The sequence below is a fragment of the Silurus meridionalis genome, chromosome 21 (genome assembly GCF_014805685.1).
Source record: "Silurus meridionalis isolate SWU-2019-XX chromosome 21, ASM1480568v1, whole genome shotgun sequence".
In the NCBI taxonomy this organism is placed as follows: Eukaryota; Metazoa; Chordata; class Actinopteri; order Siluriformes; family Siluridae; genus Silurus; species Silurus meridionalis.
In genome coordinates this window covers 3,840,079-3,867,228 of record NC_060904.1, presented here as the reverse complement: position 1 = coordinate 3,867,228, position 27,150 = coordinate 3,840,079, and the positions used below count along the sequence as shown (strand labels likewise).

Below are 27,150 nucleotides of genomic sequence, written 5' to 3'. Positions count from 1 at the left end.
CACTTAATTACTCTGTACTACAAAGCCATTCGTGTGGTTTTTTCTCAAAACCTGTCACGTGTCACTGTAAAGGATAACGTAGCTCGATCGCAGGAGCGTTTGGGGATCTAAAAGCCAGAGGATCACAGAGCTGGTATGGGGGTTTAAACTGTAGTCTAGACAGGAGTCTTAAGAATAATTTAAGGGGGGGTTACAATTACATGTACATTTCATTATGGAGTTGACACAGAGGTCGTGAAGTCACGGAGCAGTCCCCGTTCAGTAGAACAACATGTGCGCTTGATGCTCTTGATCTCTCCTCAGAGAAAGGCGAGACCTCGCGGCTGCTTAATTGGCTGGCCTTTGTAGCTACGGATACCGTGCTCAACACACGCCACTCTCTCCCCTCGTCATAAAGTGCTTATTTTCCTATCAGCAGCGACACCGAGGCGAGGTGGTGCTGTAATTATAGCCGCCTTGTGCTGGAAAGTCTTTTTAACAGCTTTTTTGCCCATGCGGTGTGCCGAGCAGATGGAAGAGGGCTCCAGACATGCTGGCAGCGTCGCGAGCACGAGACCTCGTCTCGAATCATATCGTCTCTTCTCCTCTAGTCTTGTGCTACCGCACTCGTTCCGCCTGCTCCACCCAGAGAACTGGCATCCCCTTAAAGAGCGTGTCATCGAGTAAATAATGCCATGAAGCCAGGCTTAACACTGTACAGAGCCCCACACATACACAGATCTCCTTTCATATGCATACAAAGACAGTCTCTTTTTACTTGTGGGTTTTTTTTTTAAATTAAGAAGAGAGAGAAAGGAGGCCTTGGTGTCTGCAGGTTGTGCATTGCCAGAGCAATGAGGGTAATCTTTTCCATATGCAAAAGGCAACTGTGAACATCTCGGCTCACCTACCGATACTTTTTAAGGCCTGATGTGGTTGTTGTGTGTATAATTGCTTATTTTGGGCACTGCTTTGAAAGGCAAATGCAATTTGTCTTTTTAATAGCTTATTAGCTCAACCGGTCCTGAAGGCTTTCTCCTGTCACCGGCGCGAACGCCGTGGAAAACAAAGCGCAATGCTTTTCGCCCGAGTCACGTCTTGGGACAACAATAGTTGGCGGTGTGTAAGAGTGTGTCGAGATTCTGTCTTGCTGGGTTTTGACAGACGTACTTACCGCGCTGATGATCAGTTTTATTTGATAGAGAGCCCTTAGAGGAACGCTCGAAGTTGTTGGATTTGGATCAGCCTGTAATCCAAAGTCAACTGCTGTGCTCTGTGTGTGCATAAGAGTGTGCGATTTTCTGTATCTCAGCACTTTTCATTTCACTACAACTCCGAGATCTGGCCGAGCAAATAGAACCTGGTTTAATATCGTACATAAATTTGAGAGAACATCCATCCAGGACCCTTCGTTTAACAGGCAGCGGGAGGAGCTTCGAACCCCCCTCGTTAGTTTGCTCGAGCTGGCCATTAGGCGTAATAATCGCCTTATTATGATCAAACTCAAGGACGTCCTCTGAGCAGGGCTTTGAGTAATTTTTATGGAATTCCAGCCCTAGAAGCACGACGCGATTGGGCCAATTAACTCTCCCGAGCCTGAACTTGGGTGAAATCACAATAAAGTGAGAATAGTTCGTTTTATCTGAACGCTGTGAAGGCGGCAGTGTGACCCGAAGTGCACCTTATAGGCTGGATTAATTATGTACACCAGAACTGCTTCATCTTGCTTTCCACCTCGGCAGTATCAAAAGTATTGTCCTTGCACCTTCACAACCCTGAGCGACCTGCTGTGTTACATAACACACCGCTTCTTAATGAGGCGGTGTCATTTGGCTTCGCTGGTCATTTGGTTTAATCCTGTAAGAACATTAAATATATAGAATTTCTCTTTTGAGACTCTTCACCTCCCTGCTAAGGCATAAAAAAAGAGAAATTATTTAACTGACTGCTGATTATAGACAAAGTAATTATCGTCATCCAGCTCTTGTTTCTTCCACTCGATTACACTAGGATGGACAGATATTTGTGGACACCATTAGTGCTTTTTTTGAACATCCTTGTCCACATTTAGTCCCGATTTGCTGATATAATAATTTCCATTCCTTTGGGAAGATTTTGGGAAAGAAGTTTGATTTCAGAGCTCTATAGCAGGAGATCTTCCACTACAACCCATGTGAAGCATATCTTCATGGAGCTGGTTTTGTGCACTGGGGCATCGTCATGCTGGAACAGGTTTGGGTCTCCCAGTTCAAGTGAACAGAAGAACCACATATGACTGGAAAAGTCAGATGTCCCAATACTTTTATCCCTATAGTGCAAGTTTAACCTTACCACGAACCCTGATCCTGATTTATCCATGACCACACAAAAATGCATGCCCACAGGCAACCACAATCCCTCGTTAACACGACCCTTACACGTACAACGTCTATAAATAACACATATAATAAAGGACATCCTTTTTACATTTGCGAAAATGGAAAACAAACAGCAAAACAAAATGCAAATGACTTTCTGGACCAAGAAAACAAATGGGATTGAGGAACAAAATGTGCTCGTGTGGTTCAGCAAGCTCCGTCTATAAATACAGCCACTAATTCGCTTTTAAGGGAAACAGTCTGCGTGGTGGAAATCGATTGTTTAAAAAATGTGTTTTTGGGCTTTTTCGGCCCTCCTGCTCCACTAACCACGTCAGTATGATTCGAAATGTGTCGTTAATTCCAAGCGTCTGGAGGAAAAGAATAATTGTGTGAAAGTGTTGGACCGGTTGGTAAAACAAACACATGACAGTATCTATGAAAAATGTTAAGTTGCTTGAGAAAAAAAAAAAAAACATAACAATACTGTGCCACGGAAATGGAAATTTTGAATAGAAGGCATTAAAAAAGTCATGTTGTTGTCATGACATTGGAACATAAACCAGCACGGAAAGTGTTATAACACAACCTTATGTCAGCAGCAATCTGTTGCTTGGCAAAGAATTTATGAAAACAGTCTCTGTGTGTCAGCTGACTCAACTTGGAACAAGCCTTGGTACATGATTGTGTAGGTTTATGTCAAATGTCATGATGGGCTTATGTTTGGTGTCATGCACAGTGGAATCTGAAAGGAACTGTATTTATATTACAAATTACTGACAACTTGAACTAATTACATGAATTTCAGTGTTTCTTCATATTTGGTACGTTCCAGTTTTGCTTTCAGGCTAGCATAGACAATACATGTTTGAGCAATATCTAATGAGCCATTGTATCCATCAAATTCATCCAAGTGTCATCTGAAAACATGCTTCAATCGAAAAAACATCTGGCCAGACCCATGATTGCTGCTGCAGTGGTTATCAGCATGATGGGTGTCAAGGTGTCAAGACTTTGGGGCTAGGTTAGAAGATCGATTCTTCTTTGCAAATATAAAATACATATATTTTAATAAAAATATATATATATTTGGGCTGTCAATCAATTGAAATATTAAACTCAACTCAATATGCAACTCAATCTCACATTTTTAACTGTTCTAAATATAGCAAAAATTAATATTTTTCATATATTTTCATATATTTCGTAGATTTTAATACTCTAATCAACAAGAGCATGGCCAAATATGGATGCTTTATGCAAATATTTGTATATTATTAGTGAAAACATGGTGCAAGGAGACTAGACATGTTTTAAAGAGCATAGATGTTTTCCAACGAACTAGTTTATGTCTATTAGTCACATGGAAAAGAACATAGAAATACCAAAAGTTCCCATAACTTCTCTTTCTTTGCACTGAGCCAGTTGCTTAAACAGACGAGCCTGTTTAAATTTTTAGATGACAGCGTGGCTCGTAAAAATACTCTTGTAAATGGTTTAAATTAATTATGGTGTTTTAAATTGCGTAAATCATCAGGACACCAAGTGGAACTTTAGCTATGTTTCCACACGGACTGTTTTAATTGCCGGATGTGTGCATCAAGGCGGATTTTGGTGCTGAGACTTGGTGCATCAGTAAAACATTTTAGTTGATGTTTAGTGATACAATTTTTTTTTTTGCTGGAGTTGCGTTGAGTGTTTTAATTTTGCCTCTTTGAAATCTATTTATATATTATAAAAAATATATGTCGACCAGAAATGCATGATGCATTAAACGCACATGAATAAAATTTGTGCAATTTTTAAAATGAATTTGTACTGATGTGTGTGTGTGTGTGTGTGTGTGTGTATGTATATATATATATATATATATATATATATATATATATATATATATATATATATATATATATATATATAATTGTAAGTCGAACCTTCGTAACTCAGTGACCACCTGTACACACACACACACACACACACACACACACACACACACACACACACACACGTATATGTATACATACACAGACGTGTGTGTGTGTGTGTGTGTGTGTGTGTGTGTGTGTATACAGGTGGTCCCTGAGTTACGACGGTTCGACTTACAATTTTATGTTCTTACTACTTATCTGACGAAAGCAATACAACAAAATTGTAAAAATATTTATAGGTTTGCACGGTTTAAATTTTCATAGCCCAATTTTTACTCTTGTCTCTCTCCTTTTTATCAGTTATTGGCTAAATGATGTACTGTACTTTGTTAATAATACCCTACTACTCTTCCGTTTTGCCTTCTTGTAGAAAAAAGGTTCCATAGCTACAGTGCACCCGTTCTACAAGCAGTACGAGACCATCTCTCCAACATTTCAGCTCAGATTCAATGTGTTGACTTTGGTGCCAGATGATTCCGCCAGATGCCGAGCAAGCATTTCACTAGCTTTCTTTCTGCCCCATAAGGATTTGACCTTTACCCACTGTTAATCATGCAGACAGCGTTTTGGATATTTCACCATTTCCTGCACAGTTTCTTGAATTTTCAAACATCCTTTCTTAAAAATCTCGTTTGGCAGGTGATTAGAGTTTATAGTATAGATTAGTAATAACACACATGATCCATGAGTTTTGGTTGATTGGTTCGTGATACTAACATTCTAACAGAGTTCTTTATAATAATTCTGTAAGGGAACATTTTTCGGGGTTCTATAGAGCATAGAAATTCAAACTTTATATTTGACTTTATAATGTGGTGAAGTAAAAGTCTCTCCAAATGGAAATACTCTACAGTAAAGTACAGATACACGAGAAAGCTATTAAATTCTTCTTCTTTCAGCTGCTCCCATGGCCACAGCAGATCATCCGTCTCCATACCCCCCTGTCCTCTACTTCTGCCTCTTTCAAACCAACTACCTGCATGTCTTCCCTCACCACATCCATAAACTTCCTCCTTGGTCTTCCTCTTTTCCTCCTTCCTGGTGGCTTCATCCTCAGCATTCTCCTACCGATATACCCCATGTCCCTCCTCTGCACATGTCCAAACCATCTCAATCTCACGTCCCTCACCTTGAACTTGTACCTGTACCTGTACTAAATTACACTAATAAATTACATTTACTTCATTACTGTTCACCACTGACTGAATTCAGCAATGATTTTGTTAGAATTAATGCTTAATAAACTTATACTAAATAATATGAGTGAGAAATAAAGCTTAAATATAAGCTAAATTTCTCAACACTACCACATCAGGTTTCTGAGTTAATCTTCTTTGTGTATTTCTGGAAATATGGCGAGGAGCTCGTGCAGAACAATAAAAAAACAGTCAACTTTGGAGTCTAAATGTTATCCCAATGCCACAGAAACTTTATCATAACTATTGACATTGAATCATTTTCCACTGAATGCATGTTTTAGAGAATTCTGTTTTGTTTCTCTTATCTCTAATTCTTTTGTATGTTTGAATTCTTGGATTAGCATGAAGCAGGTACATCAGATAGCAATCGTATTATTGTCAATATCCTCGATGCTTTCGGCAGTTCTGATTCGGCCCAGTGCCCGAGAGTTTCTATTAACCACACGCTCATGAAAGCCAAGTCGACCGGATTTAATCAGTCCATGTGTTCGACTTAATTTCCTCCCGGAGCGCTTTGTTGGAGGAATTTAAATGCGTGATGCATCGCGAATGCAGTCCTGAAGCATTTTTAATCTAATTGCGTCGAGACGAAATGAGACAGAGCGGGGAAACACATTTGCATCCGTTAATGAGTGCTTTGTGAAGGTTGAAGGCTTGAAAGACGTGTCGGGCGTTTAAATCAAATTTCGGTTGCATTATAAAACGTTATTTTGGAATGGTTCTCCGTAATGCTGAGGAACCAGAGGTGAAATGTTGCAGTTTGTTTACTTGTACTTGCCGGATAAACAACACAGGAAGACGGGTCTGTAAACCTGAGTAACAGAGTAAACATGGACAAATCCATAGACAAGTTTATGTATGAACATCCAAACATGTAATTCTGGCATGCGGTTCAGGTTCCGCCCTATGCATCTGCCTGATCTGTCTTTCTAATCTTTTGCTTGGAGCTTTCTGCACTTTTTTACTGCTGTGAATGGTTCAGCATGAACATCCTAAAGATTTGCACTTACTAAATAGCTTATGTCCAAATCCCACCCCTGCTTCAGGGGTTAATATCACCTGGATCCTGCTGATTTGTACCCATGCCCTCCTACTGGATTCATAATCACACTGTCCTTGCTCATCCCAGGATTCACATCATCACAGAAGCTTCTTTTGAAACATTTAGTTTAACATCCGTTCAAAAGGTTTCATTCTCATTTTGTCTCACGGAGTTATCACAGTTTTTGCAACAGTTTTCCAGTCAGTGTTCCAAAATGTCAAATATGGCCGTGGACGTATTTGTTTTTTTCTCTGGATTATCTCTAATCTGACTGAATTTCTATGTTTTTCCACATCGTATGTAATTTCATCAGTAACTACTATATTGTCTCTTGATTTCACAACTAAGTATATTTAGTTAATAACTGTTATACTCTTTTATTCTTATTTAAATTTAATTTAATTTAATTATTTTTTTATTTGTTTTTTTATTATTATTATTTTTGATTTTTTTGATTTGCCAGGCAGGCTAATGGGTGTAGGGACACACTCTTACGCCAATCAGTAGCACAAAATTAGCAAGAAACGTTCCTAACGAATGAAATCATCGCAGCATTTCGCTGTTTCGAATAGAAACCTCATGATCAAACATGGTGCATTATTCATTATATAGCAATAAATCAAAAACAGCTTTCTATTGCATGGCTGGGAAACTCGAAAAGCAAAACCACCGCAAGAAATACAGCAAAAAAAATCATCATGAAGTACTTTTTAAATCCATCTCTCCTCCTCGTCTAAAAACGTCATCCCTCCAGCTCGTATCCTGCACCCAGACTACAAATCCTGCTCTGAACTGGTTTTAAAAGAACCACAGCTGTGGCAGTGTGGCTGTGTGGTTGCTGGTGGAGCCTAACTGGGATTCCCTCTCTCTTTCGCCTCTCTATTTCTTTCCCTTTCCATCACAGATTCTCTTCATCTCCTCACTGTGAAGTCACAATTCCTGCTATTCATGCTGAACATGTTTCAGTCTAAAAATCTTCTATATGCACATATAATAGATCGCATGTGGTGTGTGTGTGTGTGTGTGTGTGTGTGTGTGTGTGTGTGTGTGTGTGTGTGTGTGTGTGTCCGTGCACTTTGGTGTTTTTGTGGTATCATGGATAGTGTGTATGACCGATAGCCCATGTGAACCTACATGTATAATGTGTATTATGTTTATAACACCACATCCTGACAAGTACCGAGGTATTATGTATATAATACTGTATATGGAATCAGAAACGTAGTTGAGTAGTGAGTAAAGGTTATTTATATCTTTGATAGAAAGTAGCCAAAAAAATACTGAAATAGTAAGTAATAGTAAGTCCTGGTGGCTTTTGCAGCGTTTTTACAGCAGGCTGTTTAAAGCTCTGGCTTTCAGTAGTCGTGTTGTAAACTGTTTCCTGTGACTGTGGCCACAGTCGTGTACACTCAGGGGCCCTTATAGCCAAAACTGTGTGGGGTTTTAATGGTTCACAAACTGGCCTTTTGGCCTGTAGTTGACTGAGGCTCACCATAACTGGTTTCACTCCCACCACTAGCCCCTGCTACTTACCACACACACACACACACACACACACACACACACACACACACACACACACACACACACACACAGAGGTGGAAAGTAACAAATTAGACTTATCTGCATTACTGTAATTGAGTAGTTTTTTGTGTACTTTCACTGCAATTTTTGTACTACATTTTAAATTATATCCGTTACTGAGTAACAAAAATAAAATAAATGAAAATCGATTGATGGGCGGAGAGCGAACGTGCTAAACTCACAAGAAAGAAAGATGGAGACGGACAAGACAGATGCCACTAATGCAGACCAGACCTGAAAGTGAAATGGCATCAAATCGAAAGTTGTTCAATGCGTGCGCTCACTGTGTGAATTCCGAATCTGCATTTGCGATTTCTCTCTTCATCATAAATGACATTATAACGGGACCCCACCCCCGCTGTTAAAAAAAAAGTAACTCCCTGCGATTTGAAATGAGCGACTTTTCACTTTTACTTGAGTAGCTTTTTAGACAAGTGACTTTACTTGCATTTACTCTTTTCACCTTTACACGCACATATATGTCATACACAAAAATGCATAGAAATGCACACACGCACAGGGATCTCATTCTGACTTCTCAACATGGATTGAATTTTTCTAGAAATCAGACCTCCCATTCAGACAGAAGCGTCTCCTAGTGGAAGAACCTCGTTTCAGTCCTCCTTGACACCAGCATGAGCTAATAAACGTGCGGATAAATGGAAACGCCGGTTTCACGTTTTCCCTATGAACAACTCAGGCCATCTCCAGCAGAAAGACGCTTGACTCATGGCGGTTTGCGTTGCACGCACGCATCACGATCGATAACGACGGTTGCCTTCCGAAAGCCACAATCGTACTTTATGCAGAGGCTGCCGCGTTCCTTTTCCAGATCATGATGTCACTGAAAAAAAGTCCTCATCGAGGTTGGACGAGCATCTCAAGATACCGCTAATATATGGGCCAGAAAACCACAAAAGAAAACACTGGAGCAGAAACAGAAAGAGAGAGAGAAAGATAAAAAAAAGTCAGGGATTAAAATCTCCACAAACATTAACATTGTCATGCATGGCTTCAAATATGTCTAGTCATAAGTCACTAAATGAGTTGTGTAGACAGTTTTTCAAACTCATTTGTAGTTATAGAAGATGAAGACTCTTGTGTATGAGGAGATGCCAAGGCGCTCGAGAGAAGCAGTTTTTTTTTCCCCCACATGTTTAGATAAACGACAGTCAGAGACGGGCCGTACATTTTCCTAAAGCAGACCGCGTGAGCTCAGAGGTGTTTCTTTTTTTGTGCGTGGTTTGTCTGGTTGTCTTTGAGGAGACCATGACGAAAGGAAAATGTAAACGTTCCAATGCTGGGGAAAAGATGATAGGACAAGCAATATGATGTGATGCAAGACAGACAGCAAATCATACATTTACTTCAGTGCCTTCTAACCATGAAAAATACAAAATCTTCAGGAAGATGCAGCTCTACTTCTGCCATGTTAATCTGTATTCTATTGACTCTCAGGACATGCCTCATTCTCTGTAGTGTGTTTTGATACGTCATATTCACGTAGCAGCAGTGATGCTGAGAGAACACGCTCGAGAAGCGGTTTAGTGAGGAGAAAATCAATCTACATAGAAAACATTGGTCACAAATTATTGGTCACTTTTGAATTAAAAGTATTGCGCAACAATTGTATCTGTAGTCCTTACATCATAATGGTATTTGAAGGTGGATTTGAGGTCATAAGCTCATATTTTTATAATGAACTGTGTGGTTTTTTGAACTTCTGTCAGTGCCAGTGCCGTCCTGCCCTTCATGATTCATTGATTACCCATGAGCACTTTCATCTGCTATCAAAAATGATAGTCGCTTTATGACAGCAGATTTACTCTGTGACCTATTGCTTACTTTCTTTCTCTTTTTCCTTATGCCTGTGTGTGTGTGTGTGTGTGTGTGTGTGTGTGTGTGTGTGTGTGTGTGTGTGTGTGTGTGAGACAGCGTTACCCCGCATGGGCGACGGACATGAAGCCGGTGAGAGGCCCGAGCCCACAGGCCCAGAGGCGTGCTCTACAGCTCGAGGAGCTTCTCTTTTCTAAAGAATTGGAGAACATGGGCAAGCACCTCGCTGGTTAGTATTAAACACACACACACACACATCAAACATCAAACGGCAGCATTTCTGTTTTCCAACATCAGAGAATATGGTGGGGAACAAAACCCTCAGATTATTCCAGCCATCTTTGATTAATTTCCCGACAGTTATAATATGACAGACGTAAATTCACTCATGCATTGTGTGTGTGTGTGTGTGCGTGTGTGTGCGTGCATGCACGAGGTTTGATCTCGATTCTCTTGGAGGTCTGGGTGAGATCAAGACGTGCGAGAAATTTTCGCTTTATTAAAAGCACAGCACACTGCGTTTGAGTTCTTAGCCATCTGACATATGTTAAGCATTTGTTTGTTTATGGCGGCCCGGTTTTTAGCTGTTGTACAGGACATAAATTTCGGATCTTGGGAAGGGTGTAGAACCCTGTGAGAACACTTGAGTCAGAAAAATTGCAGCTGTATGTTCTGTTTGTAACACACCTAAATTACTTGCAAATCTTGCATGTTTGACATTATAAAGGGCACAATTACTAAAGCTGTATAGAATCTCCCTAAGAGGTGGTACTTCCTGTATATTAGAATAAAGAGTAACAGGGTTTAAATAGAGCTGTTTAGATGTTTTATATTTCGCTCCTGACTGCGTCTTTCGGGCCTTGACTCCGCCTCTTTCCTCTCATCGATATCTGCTGCCCTACTGTATTCACCTACACCATGGGTTATTAGAACAGCATATATGGACTAAAGGTGGAATGGGATTTTCCGATAACACATACAAATTTCATGGTCAGGTGTCCACAAACTGGTCTATTTAAAACATACTAGTGTATATTATATATTTGTATATACACTGTATTGCCAAAAGTATTGGGTCACCTGGTCATGACCCAATGGCATTCCACATTTAGTCCCAATTTGCTCTTATAATTCCCTCCATTCTTCTAGGAAGATGTTCCACTAGATTTTGGAGTGTGCTTATGGATATTTGTGTTCATCAGCCACAAGGCTTTTATGAAAGGCAGGTACTGATGTAGGTGAGGAGACCTGGGGTGCAGTCAGCGTTTCAATTGGTTCTAAAGGTGTTCAGCAGGGATGAGATCAGAGCTCTATAGCAGGCCACTCAAGATCTTCCTCTCCAAAGCATTTAAACCAGATCTTCAAGGAGCTCACTTTGTGCACAGGGGCACTGCCATGTTGGAACAGGTTTGGGTTTACGAGTTCAAGTGAATGCAAAATTGTATTCTACATCTAAAGACGTCCTGTACAATTGAGTGCCTCCTGTTGAGAACCACATACAGCAGGCAAAGGCAGGTGACCCAATACTTTTGCCAATATAGTGTATGTGTGTGTGAACAGAATTCCCTACAGTCCCAGAATGATATCCGTAGATTTCTTTAGTTATAATTCCACACTGAGTTCCATCTAAACACAGATTTCCCCACGAGGAAGTGAATTTAGCTAAATTCACCACTTTTGTGCTTTTATTAGCTGTTAATGCTTTCCATGTTGAGAGCTAGCGCTTTCGATTCTGAAGGCAGCTTAATCTTCCCCGCTAGTATTTTTATTTTCATTTAATAATAAGGCAGTGAATCTACATTATAGCTATATAATTATCATTATAATGTTATCCGGTTATTCCCAGTGACTCTAAACATCTCCGTCTTTCTCTAATGATGTGGCTTCCACATGACTTAGTTTCCCATCTCATCTTCCTGTTGGGGAATGAGTTTCATACTTGTATTATTATGTGAGACAATCCGTTCTTTTCCTGATCAAAGACTCTTCATAAAACGTTCGATCAGGGCTCGTCGCGAGCATTACGTTATTTCGTTATTTCTTTTCAGAGTCATCCTCTCTCGTTTAATCAGCTCTGATCGAGCCGGAGATCGGATCTGATTTAAGCCACACGCCACACAGACATAAACAATTATTCCACCCAGCCAGCATGATGGGAATCTTTTTCTTTTCTCTCTCTCTAAAAAAAAAAAATCATCTCAGTAAACTCGATCCACATACAGAGAATAAGAATGAGCAACCTGATAGACGTTAGGGAGACAAGTCCAAGATCCGAATCAGATTTTATTAACATCTGGATGTGCTCGGTCTGGGACTGGAATCTTGGAATCGGATGCGGTTATATTAATTACGAACACAATCATTAATAAATATGGGGTGCCAAATCTTTTTTTTTTTCAAATAATAAAACTAATACTTCGCTCTAAGCACCACGTAATAACCGAGAGTTCAAAGAAATCCGATCTCCAGGAATCCAGAACTTGTTACTTAATCGTAATTAATATCTATTAACTTGCTTATGCTTGAGTTTGTGAAATTTCAGGACCAGGACCAGCACACACTTTTTGAAATATTTCAATTGATAAACAGAAGTGAAATTTATTGAAGTTTGGTTGTTAAAATATGTGGCAAAAAAGTGGAAGGTCTTACACGTCTAATACAAATCAATAGACTTTGCTAGATTCTGGAAACTTCCAGACTGATGACAATCTTTTTTTATCATATGATTGACACGTCTGGCAAATTCCGCAAATGTAAATGCTCGTGTCACCTTTTTTGCTCAGAGATTTTCATTTTCACATACTTCAGAGAACGCATTTTATAGTTGTAATTTAAAATCATTATTTTAAATGTTAAATATGGTCTAGAAATCTTTAGGGAAGTTTACATATTTGAGTCTGGAAAAGCATGGAATTTTGAAAAGGAAAATGTGTTAATCACATCGAGAAATTACATTTGACAATGACCTCAGTTTTGAAAATCAGAATATCAACATGCATATTATCACCTTTTCTGAAGTACATGATGTTCTCTGTCCTTCCGACAAGGAGAAACATTGCTGCCTGTAGCAGTCAGAATCGATTTCAAGATGTCTTTATGGTACTACCCCAACATGCCATTGTAAAATATATACAAAATATACTCCAGTAAAGACTACCAGCAATATTCGAGGCACACAGTTGTATAGGGTGTCTTTGGATGTGCTAGCATTTAATTTCCCCTTTACTTGAACTAGCATGACAATGACAGTGCACAAATCCAGCTCTATGAAGATATAGTTTACATAGGTTGGAGTAGAAGATCTCCTGCTATAGAGCCACAAACCTACTGAACACCTGTGGGATGAATTGCACCCCAGGCCTCCTCACCCTCACCTACATCAGTTCCTGACTTTTCTAACTAGCACACGCTAAAATCTAGTGGAACATCGTCCCAGAAAAGTGGAGCAAATGGCGACTAAATGTGGACTGGGATGTTCAAAAAGCAAATACACATCTAATGGTCAGGTATCCACAAACTTTTGTCCGTAGAATGTACTAAAAAGTGGCAAGCAAGCGAAACTGTTAGCTTTTGAGAATTATCGATAGTTTTGATAAATAATGAAATGTTAACTAAAAAAAGTAGTCACATCTCCATATAAGAACAGATTCTCAGCCGCAGTGAAAGATGTAGGACTTCCCTTGCTTTCTAAATACAGATTTAACCCTGACTGTTCCCACCGGAGCGTGTGGCAAAGTCATATCCTGTTTACGTCTTTGAGTGTGTAGCTGCGGTTTTTCCACTTTTACAGCATAAACAAGATCATGTGACATATCTAAACACAGCCACTCGTTCCCTGGCGCTATATACTAGCATCTCCTTTACTACTTCACAGCGATATCTGACCTCGCTAATCCGAAAATGAGCTTGTCTAGCGATGTAAAGCCGATAAAGTTTACTCTACAGCCTATGAGGCTTAAAGTAGTAATACAGTATGTACGGTAAATGTTTTATTTTTTAACTGTGTTCGAGGTATTGCTTTATTCTTTTGTCTACAATTTGTGGAACATTTTCAGTATAATGTTCATCAGTATAAAATCGCTAAATAGTTGAATATCATCATGAACATCATTCACAGTACATAATATCGTCAAAAGTTTCAAAGAATCTGGAGAAATCTCCGTGCACAAGGAAAAGGGTGAAAATCAATAATGGATTGGTCGTGATCTTTGGGCCCTCAGGCAGCATTTAAAACAGTCATGAATCTGTAATGAAAATCACCACATGAAATCATTGTCTGTGGAAACACTTTGTCATGTCATGATGCTACACAGCGGTAAACATGTAAACATGGCGTTTTACAGCCATCAAATGTGATGCTACTGCCTACAACTATGGGATTCAATTTGAAGATGAACCACAAATGTCTGGAAAAGTCAGGGTTCCCAATACTTTCATTCATATAGCATTCATAGTGCTGGCAAAACCATCTAAATCAGTGGTCCCCAACCTTTCTTGCGCCACGGACCGATTTAATGTCAGACAATATTTTCACTGGCATTTAAGGTGTGTTTTCTAAATGTAATAATAAAAAACGTGAATCCACTGTGTTGTTTTTTGTTTATTTTGCTCGCTTGGGGGTTTGAATTTAGCGGTAATGGATAATGTGTTACGGGCCGGAGCAGCCCCTTTAAGAAGGTAGCGGATGGAGGTAAGACATGTGACCGAACATCTTGACATGCATCAAAAGTGAGTAATAGACAGATGTGGCGGAGAGAATCCGGTAATTTTCCAAAATAAAACATAGTTCAGAATCAGATGATACAGAAAAAGGAAATAATGTAAGTTATGTATTCTTTCTGTCCGACCCACTACCAATTAAACCCGTTCCCAGGTTGGGAACCATTGATCTAAATGATAGCTATTGTATTCTATTAAGTTTTGGTCTCTTTTCTGGCTGGAAAATCATAATTATGCTTCTTTAATATATGAGGAAGGAGACTTTAGTGTCAGCACTCTGTAAAACTCAGTAAATAAGTTTTTAGAGCAGAGGTCATTGAGCATTCAGGCTTTTATCTGTTATAGGATGGGTTTGTCTTGTTGTTGATTATTTTCAGTATGCCGTGTCCAAAAGTCCTTACATACTGCAGATAAGATATAAACGTGCATTTATGTCACAACATTCCATCATTCTTTCACGAAGTTTACAAAAACATGATCTTAGTAGGAACAAATAATACAAATAACACATTGAGGTCTGACAAACACATGAAGCCAAATTGATGAGAAACCAGGAAACATCCACAAAACAGATGAGCCTGGAATCATTTAGGTCTTTATTTTTCTTTCTTTTTTCTTAATTTTTTTAAAGCTGTGTTTCCTGTGATAGAAGTCTGACTCTGTGTGTGGATGACATGTGGAATACTTGTAATCTCATAATCCTGTTATGAATATGATCGTTCCTGGCCATGGGTGGAATTGACGTTTTTTTCCAAAACACGCAGATACCGGCCCCTCCCAAAAAAAATAAAAGTAGTGGTAATCATCTCAAAGCGTAGCGATGCCCAGATGTTCTCTTTAAAAAACTGGGAGGAGAAAGACAGAGCAAAAACAACAACATGGGAACACCTACTGAAGCCAACCAGGATATTTCAGAGGAGCTGTGGCTCTGTGGGTTTTGAACTCTGTCAGAGGAAGCAGCCTCTCCCACAATTTACACAGCTAGTAAATACTCCTATTAAAAACACTCCAGGGCAAACAGCAGGAAGCGACGCTCTCGCATTGCTGACTAAATATGTGACGGATTAGTCAACAGCATGTGTGATTCAGGAAGCGCACCGGCTGACTTTTGCGGTGTTCACGTTTACATATCTTGGACGTTCATTTGTCGTGTTTATTAACATCTATCGGAGGAGTCTTTAGTGTCAGTGTGCTTTGTAATGCTTGTAATACATGACTTTGCATTTTGGTAACATGACATGCCTCATTTATCTATTTATTTATCAGTAACAGTAGCTCAAAGTGGATAAAAAAGTATGGGTTTAGTACAAAAACATTTACATTTTGGGAAAAATTGTGCTGTTATTACAAAAACTTTTAACATTTCACACATCATTGTGTTCATTCATTCATTCATTTTTAAATCCATCAGTCCCATATATCAGATGGTTAATACTATTTTAACCGTTTTTTTTGTTCATTGAACCCAATGTAAATGGCTAACTGATCTTCAGACACATTTTTAAAACACAGCACGGGTGATTTTTTAGGGGGCTTATCCTACTTGTACGCACCTGTTTCGACTCAGTGGATCATTATCAAGCTCTCCACAAGCTGATTCAGGTGTGTAAGGATGTATAAATCACAAAAACAGGCTGTCTCAGATGTTCCCAGCAGGACTACGGTTGTGATCTGGCAGATTAACCTTCATGTACAGTTCAGTATTTAACAACATTCGGTCAACCCCTGGTGATTTTTTTAAATGAATAGCCGTAAAAAGCAATACGCACAGCACTTAAAGTTCTTGTTATGCCTGTGGATTGGGAATAGGAGCATATTTTACTTCTAAATATACACACACATATATATATATATATATATATATATATATATATATATATATATATATATATATATATATATATATATATATATATTTAGAAGGTAAATATTCACAATATTCACCTCTACTTTTCAGTTTATATATTTCTCTACAGTTCTTTTAAACACTATATGGACAAAAGTATTTAGACCTGACTTTTCATATGTGCTTCTTCCCCAAACTGTTACCACAAAGTTGGAGGGCCACAATTGTGCAGAATGTCTTTGGATGGGGTACAATTACACTTTCCCTTCACTTGAACTAGGAGATCCAAATCTGTTCCAACAATGCCCCTGTGCATGAAGCCAGCTCTATTAAGATATGCTTTACATGGGTCAGAGTGGCCTGCTTTAGAGATTTGAACACATCCCTATAGAAAACCTTTGGAATAAATTATAATACTGAATCCACCCCAGGCCTCCTTACCTCACCTACAGCTAAAGTGCACAACTTTACTAATGCTCTTGTGTCTGAACAAGCACAAATCTCCAGTGGAACATCTTCCCAGAGGAGTGGAGGTTATTATGACAGCTGATGGGGACTAAATGTGCTAATTGGTTGTTTTAAAAGCAAACACAAATCTTATGGTCAGATGTCCACAAATGTTTGTCCTTATAAAGTATTTATTAGTGAATTAGTTGTTTCTATAAAAAAGTTAATGCATTTTAATGATAAAAAAAATTGCTAAAGATTTGGAAGTTCGATGGCACTGTGGTATAATTACCATGAGAAAGAAAGAACATCTGGGGAACCCGGACCCATCAACAGTCTATTTTGTGGATTGTTTATTTTCTCCTAACGCAATTCAAGGGTTTAAAGACAATGTGGAACGAAGCTGTGTATATTTATTCCATTATAGAGCTAATTCATTTTTATTCCTTCCAGAGGTGGAGAAGGACTTGGCCAAGCTGGCTGAACAAGGCAAGCTCAGCAGGAGCCCCATCAGCCCCCACAGCAGCTTGCTCCTGCCCATGAACCCCCACAGTGCCAATGCGCCACCTGTGCCAGGCTTCAGATCCAAACCCAACTCTCCAAGCAAGACTCCCATGCTGCCTCTCATCATCAGCCGAACTCAATCTCCCAGCAACCCCTGCAGCCGAGCCCAGACTCCGAGCAGGCCGCAGACGCCAAGCAGGCCCCTGACCCCTAAGAGCCTCATGATGCGTTCTATACCTAATACTAGCCACGGAAACCCAGATCGTATATACAGGCGCTCAAGAAGCAGACCGGTTACCCCGACTGGGCAAATAACGCAACCTCTTTTGACCCCGCCAGGTCTCAGCAGCACAGACAGCTTTAGTCTGCGCAGCACACTGTCAGAGGTGAGCTCTGGGACACGTGACCTTGAGAGCCAATAAGAGCAAAAACATGAAGGAGAAATTATGTTGTGTAAAGTGGAAAGCTGTTGGGGATCTTTGACTTTGGGTGCTTTCTCTCATTCTCTCTCTCTCTCTCTCTCTCTCTCTCTCTCTCTCTCTCTCTCTCGCACACACACACATTCACCAACATGTCAGCATACATTTATCTAATATTCGTTTTGTGACACAAAAAATAACAATGTAGAAGCCAGAAAGCTACAGGTTGGCCACGCTAAGCTAGAAATATTTGCTACTCTATCTACAGTATTCAGTAATACAAGCTAGCTGCCTTAGCGAACTAGCCAGCTAACTATGTGCTCTGGTTCATTAGGAACAAGTGTAATTATCTAAATCTATGAAATTGTGCAAATAAACAAGAACATATGGATTTATATGTTTTTAAGTATTTACACAAGATATTTAGGACAGAAACATGCTCATATACTACCTAAGTTTGTGTAAATTTACATAGTCGGAGACTCACTGATGTAGTCCCCAGTTCATCTTCAATTTGGCCATGAGTTTTTTTAATACAAATCTCACAAATACTGATGAAATTCATCTCAACCAGAAGTTCCAGGATTTCTGGAACATATCTGGGTCACTGTTAAGGGTAGAGCTTCTGTCACAGGCTTCCCACAGGCTTGTAAAGGATCCGTGAAGCGTGTAAAGCTCGTAAACCTGAGCTACCAGTAAAATCTGACACATATTTGAGACCTGATACATATATGGACTGGTTTTCTCATCCTCCTGTGGTTGATTTTTTAGTATACTTTCATAGACTTTGTCACAAAGGCACTAAAGCCCTTTATAAGGCCCTGTATTCGTCACTCCTGGGGGCTCACAGTTTTTACCGTTACCCCTTAACTGATCCTACACTTAGTGCTTTAGTGATGTTATAAGAAACATCAGGTCACCGAAGGCTTTTTGATTCGAGCCACCTGGCGTGCTGGTGAAGTGGAAACAGTCTGACTCGCAGATCTGATGTTCAAGCAACACAGGAGAACAGAGGACAATTTGTCTTTCTGTTTTTCTTTTTTTTGCCTTCCTGTAGGTAATTTAGACCTGAAATGTAGCAAAAATCCATGACTGCATCCTCTGCCTGGTAGGCCATGGACCACCATTACCTTTCAACACTGAAAGACGAGAAGGCATGAAAGTGCACAGAAGGGAATGCAGGGCAATTTATTTATTAGTCGGTGGCCCTGAGGACTCGACTCCGAGGTGCACTTTAACTCGAAGGGAAAATAAAAACATCTGTTGAAGCAATGCTTCTGACTTGCACACGCGTGCCAGCTGTCTCGCTTTACGCTTCGAGATCGGCTGAGACGAAGATCTCGGCGTAACGTGAAGATCCGACTCTTTCCGTACGCTAATACGCCATTCGACATGGAAGTCACTAGACTGCTGACGATTTTTAGGGTTTTATACAATGATTGATTTACTCAAAGTTTTTCTAAAGCATTAATATTACAATATGATATTTTCAAATAGTGTAACCTGCCATCAATAGAAGGCACCAAGTTAACAGTAGAGACCCACAGGGCCCAATACAATTCCATTATAACCAATAAAACCATTACAAATTTAATATGGTTTTATTATATTTTGGCGAAGCTGGCAAACCTTTTTAACAAATTTTTACTCCGGTGTAGTAATTGTGTGTGTGTGTGTGTGTGTGTGTGTGTAGGATGAGTTTTACCGGCAGCTGCAGGCCGTCAGACAGCCTTGGCTCATCCCCAGTGAAACTGAGAGCGAGTGTATGGAGCGTCCAGAGCAAGACAAGTGTAAGTATAATGAAGCTTTCCCCTGTTTACATTTACACCAACCTTTACTGAGCACTTACTGGAGCTGCTGTACTCTCTCTCTCTCTCTCTCTCTCTCTCTCTCTCTCTCTCTCTCTCTCTCTCTCTCTCTCTCTGTCTCTGTGTGTTGGAGTGGAAGATCTCCTGCAATAGAGCTCTGACATCAACCCTATTGAATACCTTTGGGATTAACTGAAAACTGATTGCACCCCAGACCTCCTCACTTCACCTACATCAGTACCTGACTTTAATAACACTCTTGTGGCTGAATAAGTACAAATCACCACACACACTCCAAAATCCAGGTTATTATAACAGCAAATGGGGAGTAAATGTGGAATGGGATGTTCAAAAAGCGCATAAAAGTTGACAGTGTTATAGCAGGTATTAAAGGTGTAGTAATGGGAGTTAAATTAATATTGATAGATGTGGGTTTATATACAGAATAGCTCTCGTTGTTTTTCCTGAGATTTTCTTACACAGAATATGAGAAAGATCTGATTTCTAATTACATACACCTAATATTGTTTTTTTATATTCATCACAATACCTTTTATGATTGGCACGCACGTAATTTAAGAGCGATATATGTCCGTGCGACATTCTTGGATAGTAATCGACACTGACTGCGTGGAGCCGAGGTATGACTGCCTGTGAGTTCCTTCGGCGTGCCAAAGCCTTTTAAAGCCTCCCTCTCTCAGTATCAGTACCTGGCTGCACCTTGTTTGGCTTGGAGGCTGAAATGCTGCAGACTCTTCGATTGTGTTCATATTGTCTAGCGGATTATAGCGTCGGGTTTCGTTTTCAAAGGAAATGCCAAAAGACTTAAGCGTGCACCAGAGTCAGAAAAAGAGACCGGTTCTCCTGCACAAACTGTACCTCAGCGTCATTAATAAATACGGCTGATCTCATTTTTAGTCCACTAGCATGGCACAGGCTGCGCAGTAAGTCCTCCAGGAGCCGTTAGTCTTTTAATGATATTAATGTTGCTTTAAATCAAAGACCTGGCCCAGAAAGGGCGCCTCAGAGCTCGGAGCCTGTACATTACGTAAGTGTGCTCGTGCGTGGACAGCCGAGTGCGTGTTAATCGTTACACGTATTGTTTTCAACGTATCATATGTTGTGCGATATTTGCTATAGCAGATGACTTCATTTAATTGGAAAGGACAGCATTTTGGCCTAAGCATTTTTGATGTGCTTGTTCTCTGGAACGCAGAAATGCTCTCAGATTAACATCCAGTAAACAGCTTATACAGATCCGTCCATATCAGGACAAAGCTTGGGCCAATTTTTTTATAGAAATCACATAGCAGGAACAACTAAAGTCTTGCAATTAAATCAAAATGTAACTGTATACGAGAGCTGATTCAGAGGAACGACGGATTTCTCTTTGCCAAAGCAAATCCCACAGGCATATAGAGTAATATACAATAAGAGTTCCTATACAATAAGAGTAAATAACGCAGCGGATTTTTTAAAAAGAAGGCGAGTCATGAGCCACAAATCCACTGGCAGTGCCAACCACCAGACATGTCCATGTGCTGCCTGGCATGCTGAAAGACGTGCTCATTGAGCCGATCAGCAGGGGGTTCACTCTCCCCTCCTTTCCTGTCTGCACTTCCATGCCAGTGGTTGTTTCTGAGCCTTTTCCAAGCCTATGGTGCGAGCAGCGAAAGAGAGAGGGCAGTGCTTATAACCATTTCCTGTTATTCCAGAGACTTCCAGAATGGGCTAACCACTAACCCTGAGAGATGAAAGACGGCCTTTGGTCTTACGAGGTCCTTTATTGTGGTTCATGCATTCGACCTCATTCCGAACGTTCGCCTGATGAGCAACCTGCTGTGGGCTAAAGTGTGCATAAAACACGCCTAACACTAAAACATCAACCGCAAAGCAAATATTGGTTACATGTCTCTAAGGATAGCTTGGTCATTAGCATAGTGGAGTGCAGACAGGGTGTGATACAAATCTAGACCCCCTGGAATCTTAGTACAGGATATTTATTTTTAACTCAACCATTTGTCCACCTGTCCTTCCATCCAATTATCCATCCACGAACTTTATCTATCTTTTTATCTTTGTCTTTCATCTATCCACTTATATCTATCTGTCTATCCAAACATCCATCCAGTCAGTGATTCAACCACCCATCTATCTACTATTTACCATCACCGTACGTCATACTGTCCATCTTGCATCTATTTCAACAACCATCTCCCTAACTCTTGATGCATCCATGTGCATCATCTGTCCATTAATACATTAATACCCCATGCATGCTGTAGGTATTTCCATTCATTCCTGTTCAGTTAATACTCGTTAAACCATCTTTCATTCATAGTACATCTGTCGGTCACATCATCCATCACCAGCAATTCATGCATATAACCACTCTATCCATCCACCGATCCACTGATCCACCCATCTATCTATCTATCTATCTATCTATCTATCTATCTATCTGTCTGTCTGTCTGTCTGTCTGTCTGTCTGTCTGTCTGTCTGTCCGTCCGTCCGTCCGTCCGTCCGTCCGTCCGTCCGTCCGTCCGTCCGTCCGTTCACCCAACTATCCACATTGCAGAATTCTGTAAAACGATACTATTTATCTGCCTTGCCATCTATATATCCATCCATCCATCCATCCATCTGCTCATTCATTCATCCATCCAGCCAGTCACCCATTATCTCATTTATCCACTGATGCATGTTGTAATTATGTCCATTCGTTCATGCTCGGTTTATATTATCGACCCATCTTTCATTCATATTATATCTGTTTGTCCAACCGCATCATCCATCAGCAACAATTAATGCATCCATCCACACTATCCATCCACCCATTTATCTGTCCACCCAGCTGTTAAAAAGCATCAGCCTTTAAAAGCATTTCGTCCATCCATCCATCCATCCATCCATCCATCCATCCATTCATCCATCCATCCCTTAATTCATGAATCTATCAATTTACACCATTTATCTAGTCACAAGCTGTTAACATTGCATCATACTGTAAAGTATTCACAGCCATTCATCTGCCTTCTTATCTTGTCATCCATCCATCTATCCATTTATTTATTTTTCCATTTATCTAAGTTATCCAAGTCATCCTTCCCTACTGGCATCAATCACTAAAGTGTTTTTTTTACATCTACATCTACAACCTTGAATTAGTCTACATTTCCATTTGGCTTTCAATCTATCCATCCTTCTGTGCTCCTAGTCTGCAAGCCATCCATCCAAATTTGCACTGAATAATCTTTTACCATCCTTATCATCTGCACATTCAGCCTCCATCCTGGATCTACAAATCTATACATTATATATTCCAGAGTCTTTGCCCAATTTTCCTTTTTTTCTTTATGCAAATATCCACCCCTTTATCCATTAATCCATCTGCCCAAAAAACATCATTCTTCAGTGTTCCCTATTAAATCTTTTCCCTTTTCTCTGCTTATTTGTAGGTAACCCTGGAGGAATGAGAGATGCCAATAAACGATCAGTGTTCTCAGGTAAGCCTGCTTAATGTTTGCAAGGTTGCCAAGCTGAGAAGGAAAGAATAAAGAGGCAACCCCAGAAGGGTCCAAACAAACCTGACAAGCCCAGTATGAGAATTTTTCTATTCCCTCACTCTCTGTCAGTGATCTCATCCCAGACATATCTCATGCTGCTTAGCCTTTCCCTTCAAATTAATCACGACTGAGTCAGATGCCTTCACCCGCGTTTGTATAGCTGCCTATTATTACCACATCTTTATTAGAAGATATAGAGCGGCTGCAAGAGTCCACAGGCTGCTGGTGAGGAAAGAGCATGTCTGATGCCCATTTCCATTGACTCAGGCAGCTCCAGAGGCAAAGGAGTGAGAGAAACGTCTGGCCGCTCCGTCTGCGGTCGTTGTTCTTATGAGGAGAGGGAGGGATTATACAGGGGGTTTCTCTTTGCGACTTCATCTAGATCCATGCACAAACACACACACCATAAAAGATCTGACTGGATGGCAATTCGTACAGCAGTTGGTTTTTATACTTTCATGTTTGTCTTTGGCATGTTCTAATATTAATAGGTCTGTTTATGGTCATTATCGCAGCCATTATTCGTAATAGTGGTTGGATTTAAACGAAAACCCGTCTCTAAACAACTAATCTTTTTTTTTTTTTTTTACAGGCTTATAACGTGACAACTTCAGACCGAGACCCAATCCTACGTATGCAATCTAAACGGGCATTTTGAACATTGTGACTTATTTTGTTATACTTCCTACAAAAAAAAAATGGATTGTGTACTTTTTTTTTCACAGAGGTTAATATTTCTTAGAACCTGGCACATCTGTATGCTAAAGTACAAATACTTGAAAATTAGAGAATGTAGTATGTCGATAAGAATGCCGTGTATCTGTTTGAGCTGATTTGTTAGCATGCTTCTCGTTTGAATTACGGGGGACGGTTTCTCGACACATTGGCCTTGCGTTGAAGTCATGTGTACGACTGTATGTGCCAGCGGATAGAAAAAAAAACATATTTTTGATAACCGCAAAGGTAACTCAAACCTTGTTCAGCGTTGGATGGATGTGTAAAATGTAAAGGAGCACCCTTAAGCCTGTTTTACACTGTATGATTATTAGGTTGATTTTATTTTTAAAAATCGCACGTCATGCCAAAAGATTCGGCTCAGCGCAGCAGATTTGGTGTCACTCCATCCAAAAAAAAAACCTGGAGTGCCGCTAGAGAGTGTCTGAACGTCAGGTGACTTGACCAAAAGCTCACTGGACAGCGACAGGTCCATTATTAGCTGTTTTAAAGTGTGCAAAAGATGCCAAAATCATCCTTATTACCTCACTTTCGAAGGCATACACAGAACCTAGGCGTTTCCTTTAAATCCAAGTATCTCTATTGCTAGTGACAGAAAGTGCGATATTTTCTTTTCTTCTGGGATACATGTGACGGAATCATACAGTGTAAAAGAGGCTTTCTCACGTGTATCACTGCCCTTCACGAACAACACAGCAAGCACTCTTTTACTTCCTACAACGAACGGTGAGATGTGGAACGAGATTTATTTATTATTTTGTACCAACGATGCACTATATAGCCTGCTACCCCTTGTATGATGCAAATTAAAATGATTTATACCGTTCCTCGTCTTGTCCTGTATCCGTTTTTATAGAACTATATGGCTATAAACACTGTATAAGGTGTACAAATACGTGGACACCCCACCTCAAGGGATTCAGCTGAACATAGTTGCTGTCAGGTGACTATGATTTCCATAGATAAACAGTGTCAGTGTATTAAAAATACCAGTGGTGGGCCGTGCATTTGGTACCTGGGCCTTCAGTGGGGACTTACTTGACTTAATGCACCTCTTAATACCACCACTATCAATTCGCAATTATAGAAACCATCAATACAATACAAAAACGCAATAATGTGCACCTTCATCATCTGGAGCAGTTCAGAATCAATATTTGTCTAATAACATGACAAAACCATAAAAATGTAAATAAAATACAACCTACTCTTCCTTTGTCAGCCATTGTGGGTGTAAAAAAAAGTCTAATTCAGATGTATTAATGTGCAGAGCTACACACGTGTTTTGCCGGTCGAACGTGGCTGTAACAGTTTCCCTCTGACCAACCAATCAAGGGACAGAAAAATGCTGACGCTATTCTGGGCCAGCTAGCTGCCTTGTGACGCGAATTTGAAATCTGATTGGTTAAAGAAACAGACTTTTTCTTAAGGAGACTCAATAAAAAAGGCCAGCAGGACAGACTTTGAAGGCTTTGGGCAGATTAGATTGACATGGCAGCACATAGAGGCTGAAATCTGATTGGACAAAAAATCTAACATCCACACAAACGTTCTGGAGGCAGTGCAGCCAAGAGAAATCCTACGAAATGAAGAGATGAAACTGTTGGGAATAAATTAATACAATTTTATGGAAGAAATATTAAAATTTAGATTGTAAATGTAGGACAGTGCTTCTGATAGTGTTTAGTCCAGCAGATAAGGCTTTGCTGTCCCTGACCGCCCACCACTGAAAAATACGTAAGATGCCACTTTTAGAAATCTTCAGTTGCGTCACTCACTACAGACTTTAAACCTGCCTCTGGAAGCAACATCAACGCAAGAACAGTGCGTCATGCACAGAAACCTGAAATGGGTTTTGATGGCTGAGCAGCTGCAACACAAGCCCGAAGATCACCATGCGAAGCTGCAGCTGGTATGAAGCAGGCTGTCGGAAATCTGGATTTGTGGAGTCATTTTCTGAAGTGATGAATTACTATCTGGCCGTCTAGTGAAGGAATCAGGGTTTGGCAGATCCCAGGAGAACACTACCTACCAGAATGTGTTGCCAAGAGTAAAGTTTGGTGGAGGAGGGATAATAGTCCTGGGCTGTTTTTTGGGGTGTGGGCTGCTTAGTTCCAGTAAAGGTTAATGTTAGTACTAGAGCATACAAAGAGTTTTTTTTCACAATCATACACTTCTAACTTTGTGGCAACGGTTTGGGGAATCCCAGTCTTCCGAGAAAGGGTTATTATAGCTTCAAAAAGGGGGATTTAGGAGTTTTAAAATGGACTGGATGTCCATGGTTTTGGAATTGGAATATCCACCATGCTCATATAGGTGTGAAAGTCAGGAGTTTACACATTTCTGGCAGCATAATGTAATTTTATGGTGGTGTAAACAGTGATAAAAATAAATAGAATATGCAGGTTTTAAATATCGCAATTTCTTGCTCTAAATATTGTCATGATGGAGGTGGTGTTGGACCACTGATCAGAAGGTCCACAGCCATACCACTGCCAGCAAGGCCTTCAACCCTCAAATGCTTCTGAGATCTTTGCTCATATGAATAATTTCAGTTTCCATAAATGGAAATGTACTATCCAATTCTGACTTTATTATTGAAGTTGTAATGGTTATTGGGAGATTGTAGCTTAGTGGTTATTGCTTTAGACTTGAATCTGAAGGTCGGAAGGTTAAATCCCTGCTGTACCAAGCTGCCACTCCAGAGCCCCTAAGCAAAGCCCCATAGCTGCTCAGTTGTATAAAATGAGATAAAATGTAAGTCGCTCTGGATAAGGGCGTCTGCCAAGTGCAATAAAAGTTTAATTGATTTTAATGGAAACTGTAATGGTCTTTGTGGGTCATTTCTATTGGTGACATGTTATGTCTTGTGGATACCTTAAAGGACCAATAGAACTGGAATAGGATCTACTGGACACCAGTGGGAAATATTGAGCATCCAGATTCTGGCCAGTTTCTACAATAGTTTTTATGGTTTGGTAATAATGATATGATGGTATATACAAACATTAATGGAGGTAATGGAAACCATTAGGTGATAGTTTAACCGTTGATGTAATGGGCTTAAAGTGGAATCCATTCAAATTTCTGAATTACAGTTCTATATATTTCTCAGGCAGTAGATTGTCTTCTTGATTTGTGGTCATTAGCTTTGGTGAGCCATATTTCAATAAAAACAG

At 40.0% G+C, this 27,150-nt stretch overlaps 1 protein-coding gene across 4 annotated transcripts in view; it reads left to right on the top strand.

The window, feature by feature from the left end:
* The window catches only part of c21h8orf34 (chromosome 21 C8orf34 homolog), a 76,968-nt gene extending 52,171 nt beyond the window's left edge, over window positions 1–24,797 (top strand). For 3 of the 4 annotated variants that reach the window (XM_046834045.1, XM_046834046.1, XM_046834043.1), the window contains 4 exons: window positions 10,025–10,154; window positions 17,391–17,827; window positions 19,554–19,650; window positions 23,129–24,797. In XM_046834045.1, the coding sequence (XP_046690001.1) occupies window positions 10,025–10,154; window positions 17,391–17,827; window positions 19,554–19,650; window positions 23,129–23,190 (726 nt within the window). In that variant the 3' untranslated portion in view covers window positions 23,191–24,797. The remainder of the gene's footprint in view (window positions 1–10,024; window positions 10,155–17,390; window positions 17,828–19,553; window positions 19,651–23,128) is intronic. The other variant, XM_046834044.1, reaches the window with a different exon arrangement.
* The last annotated feature ends 2,353 nt before the right edge of the window (window positions 24,798–27,150 follow it).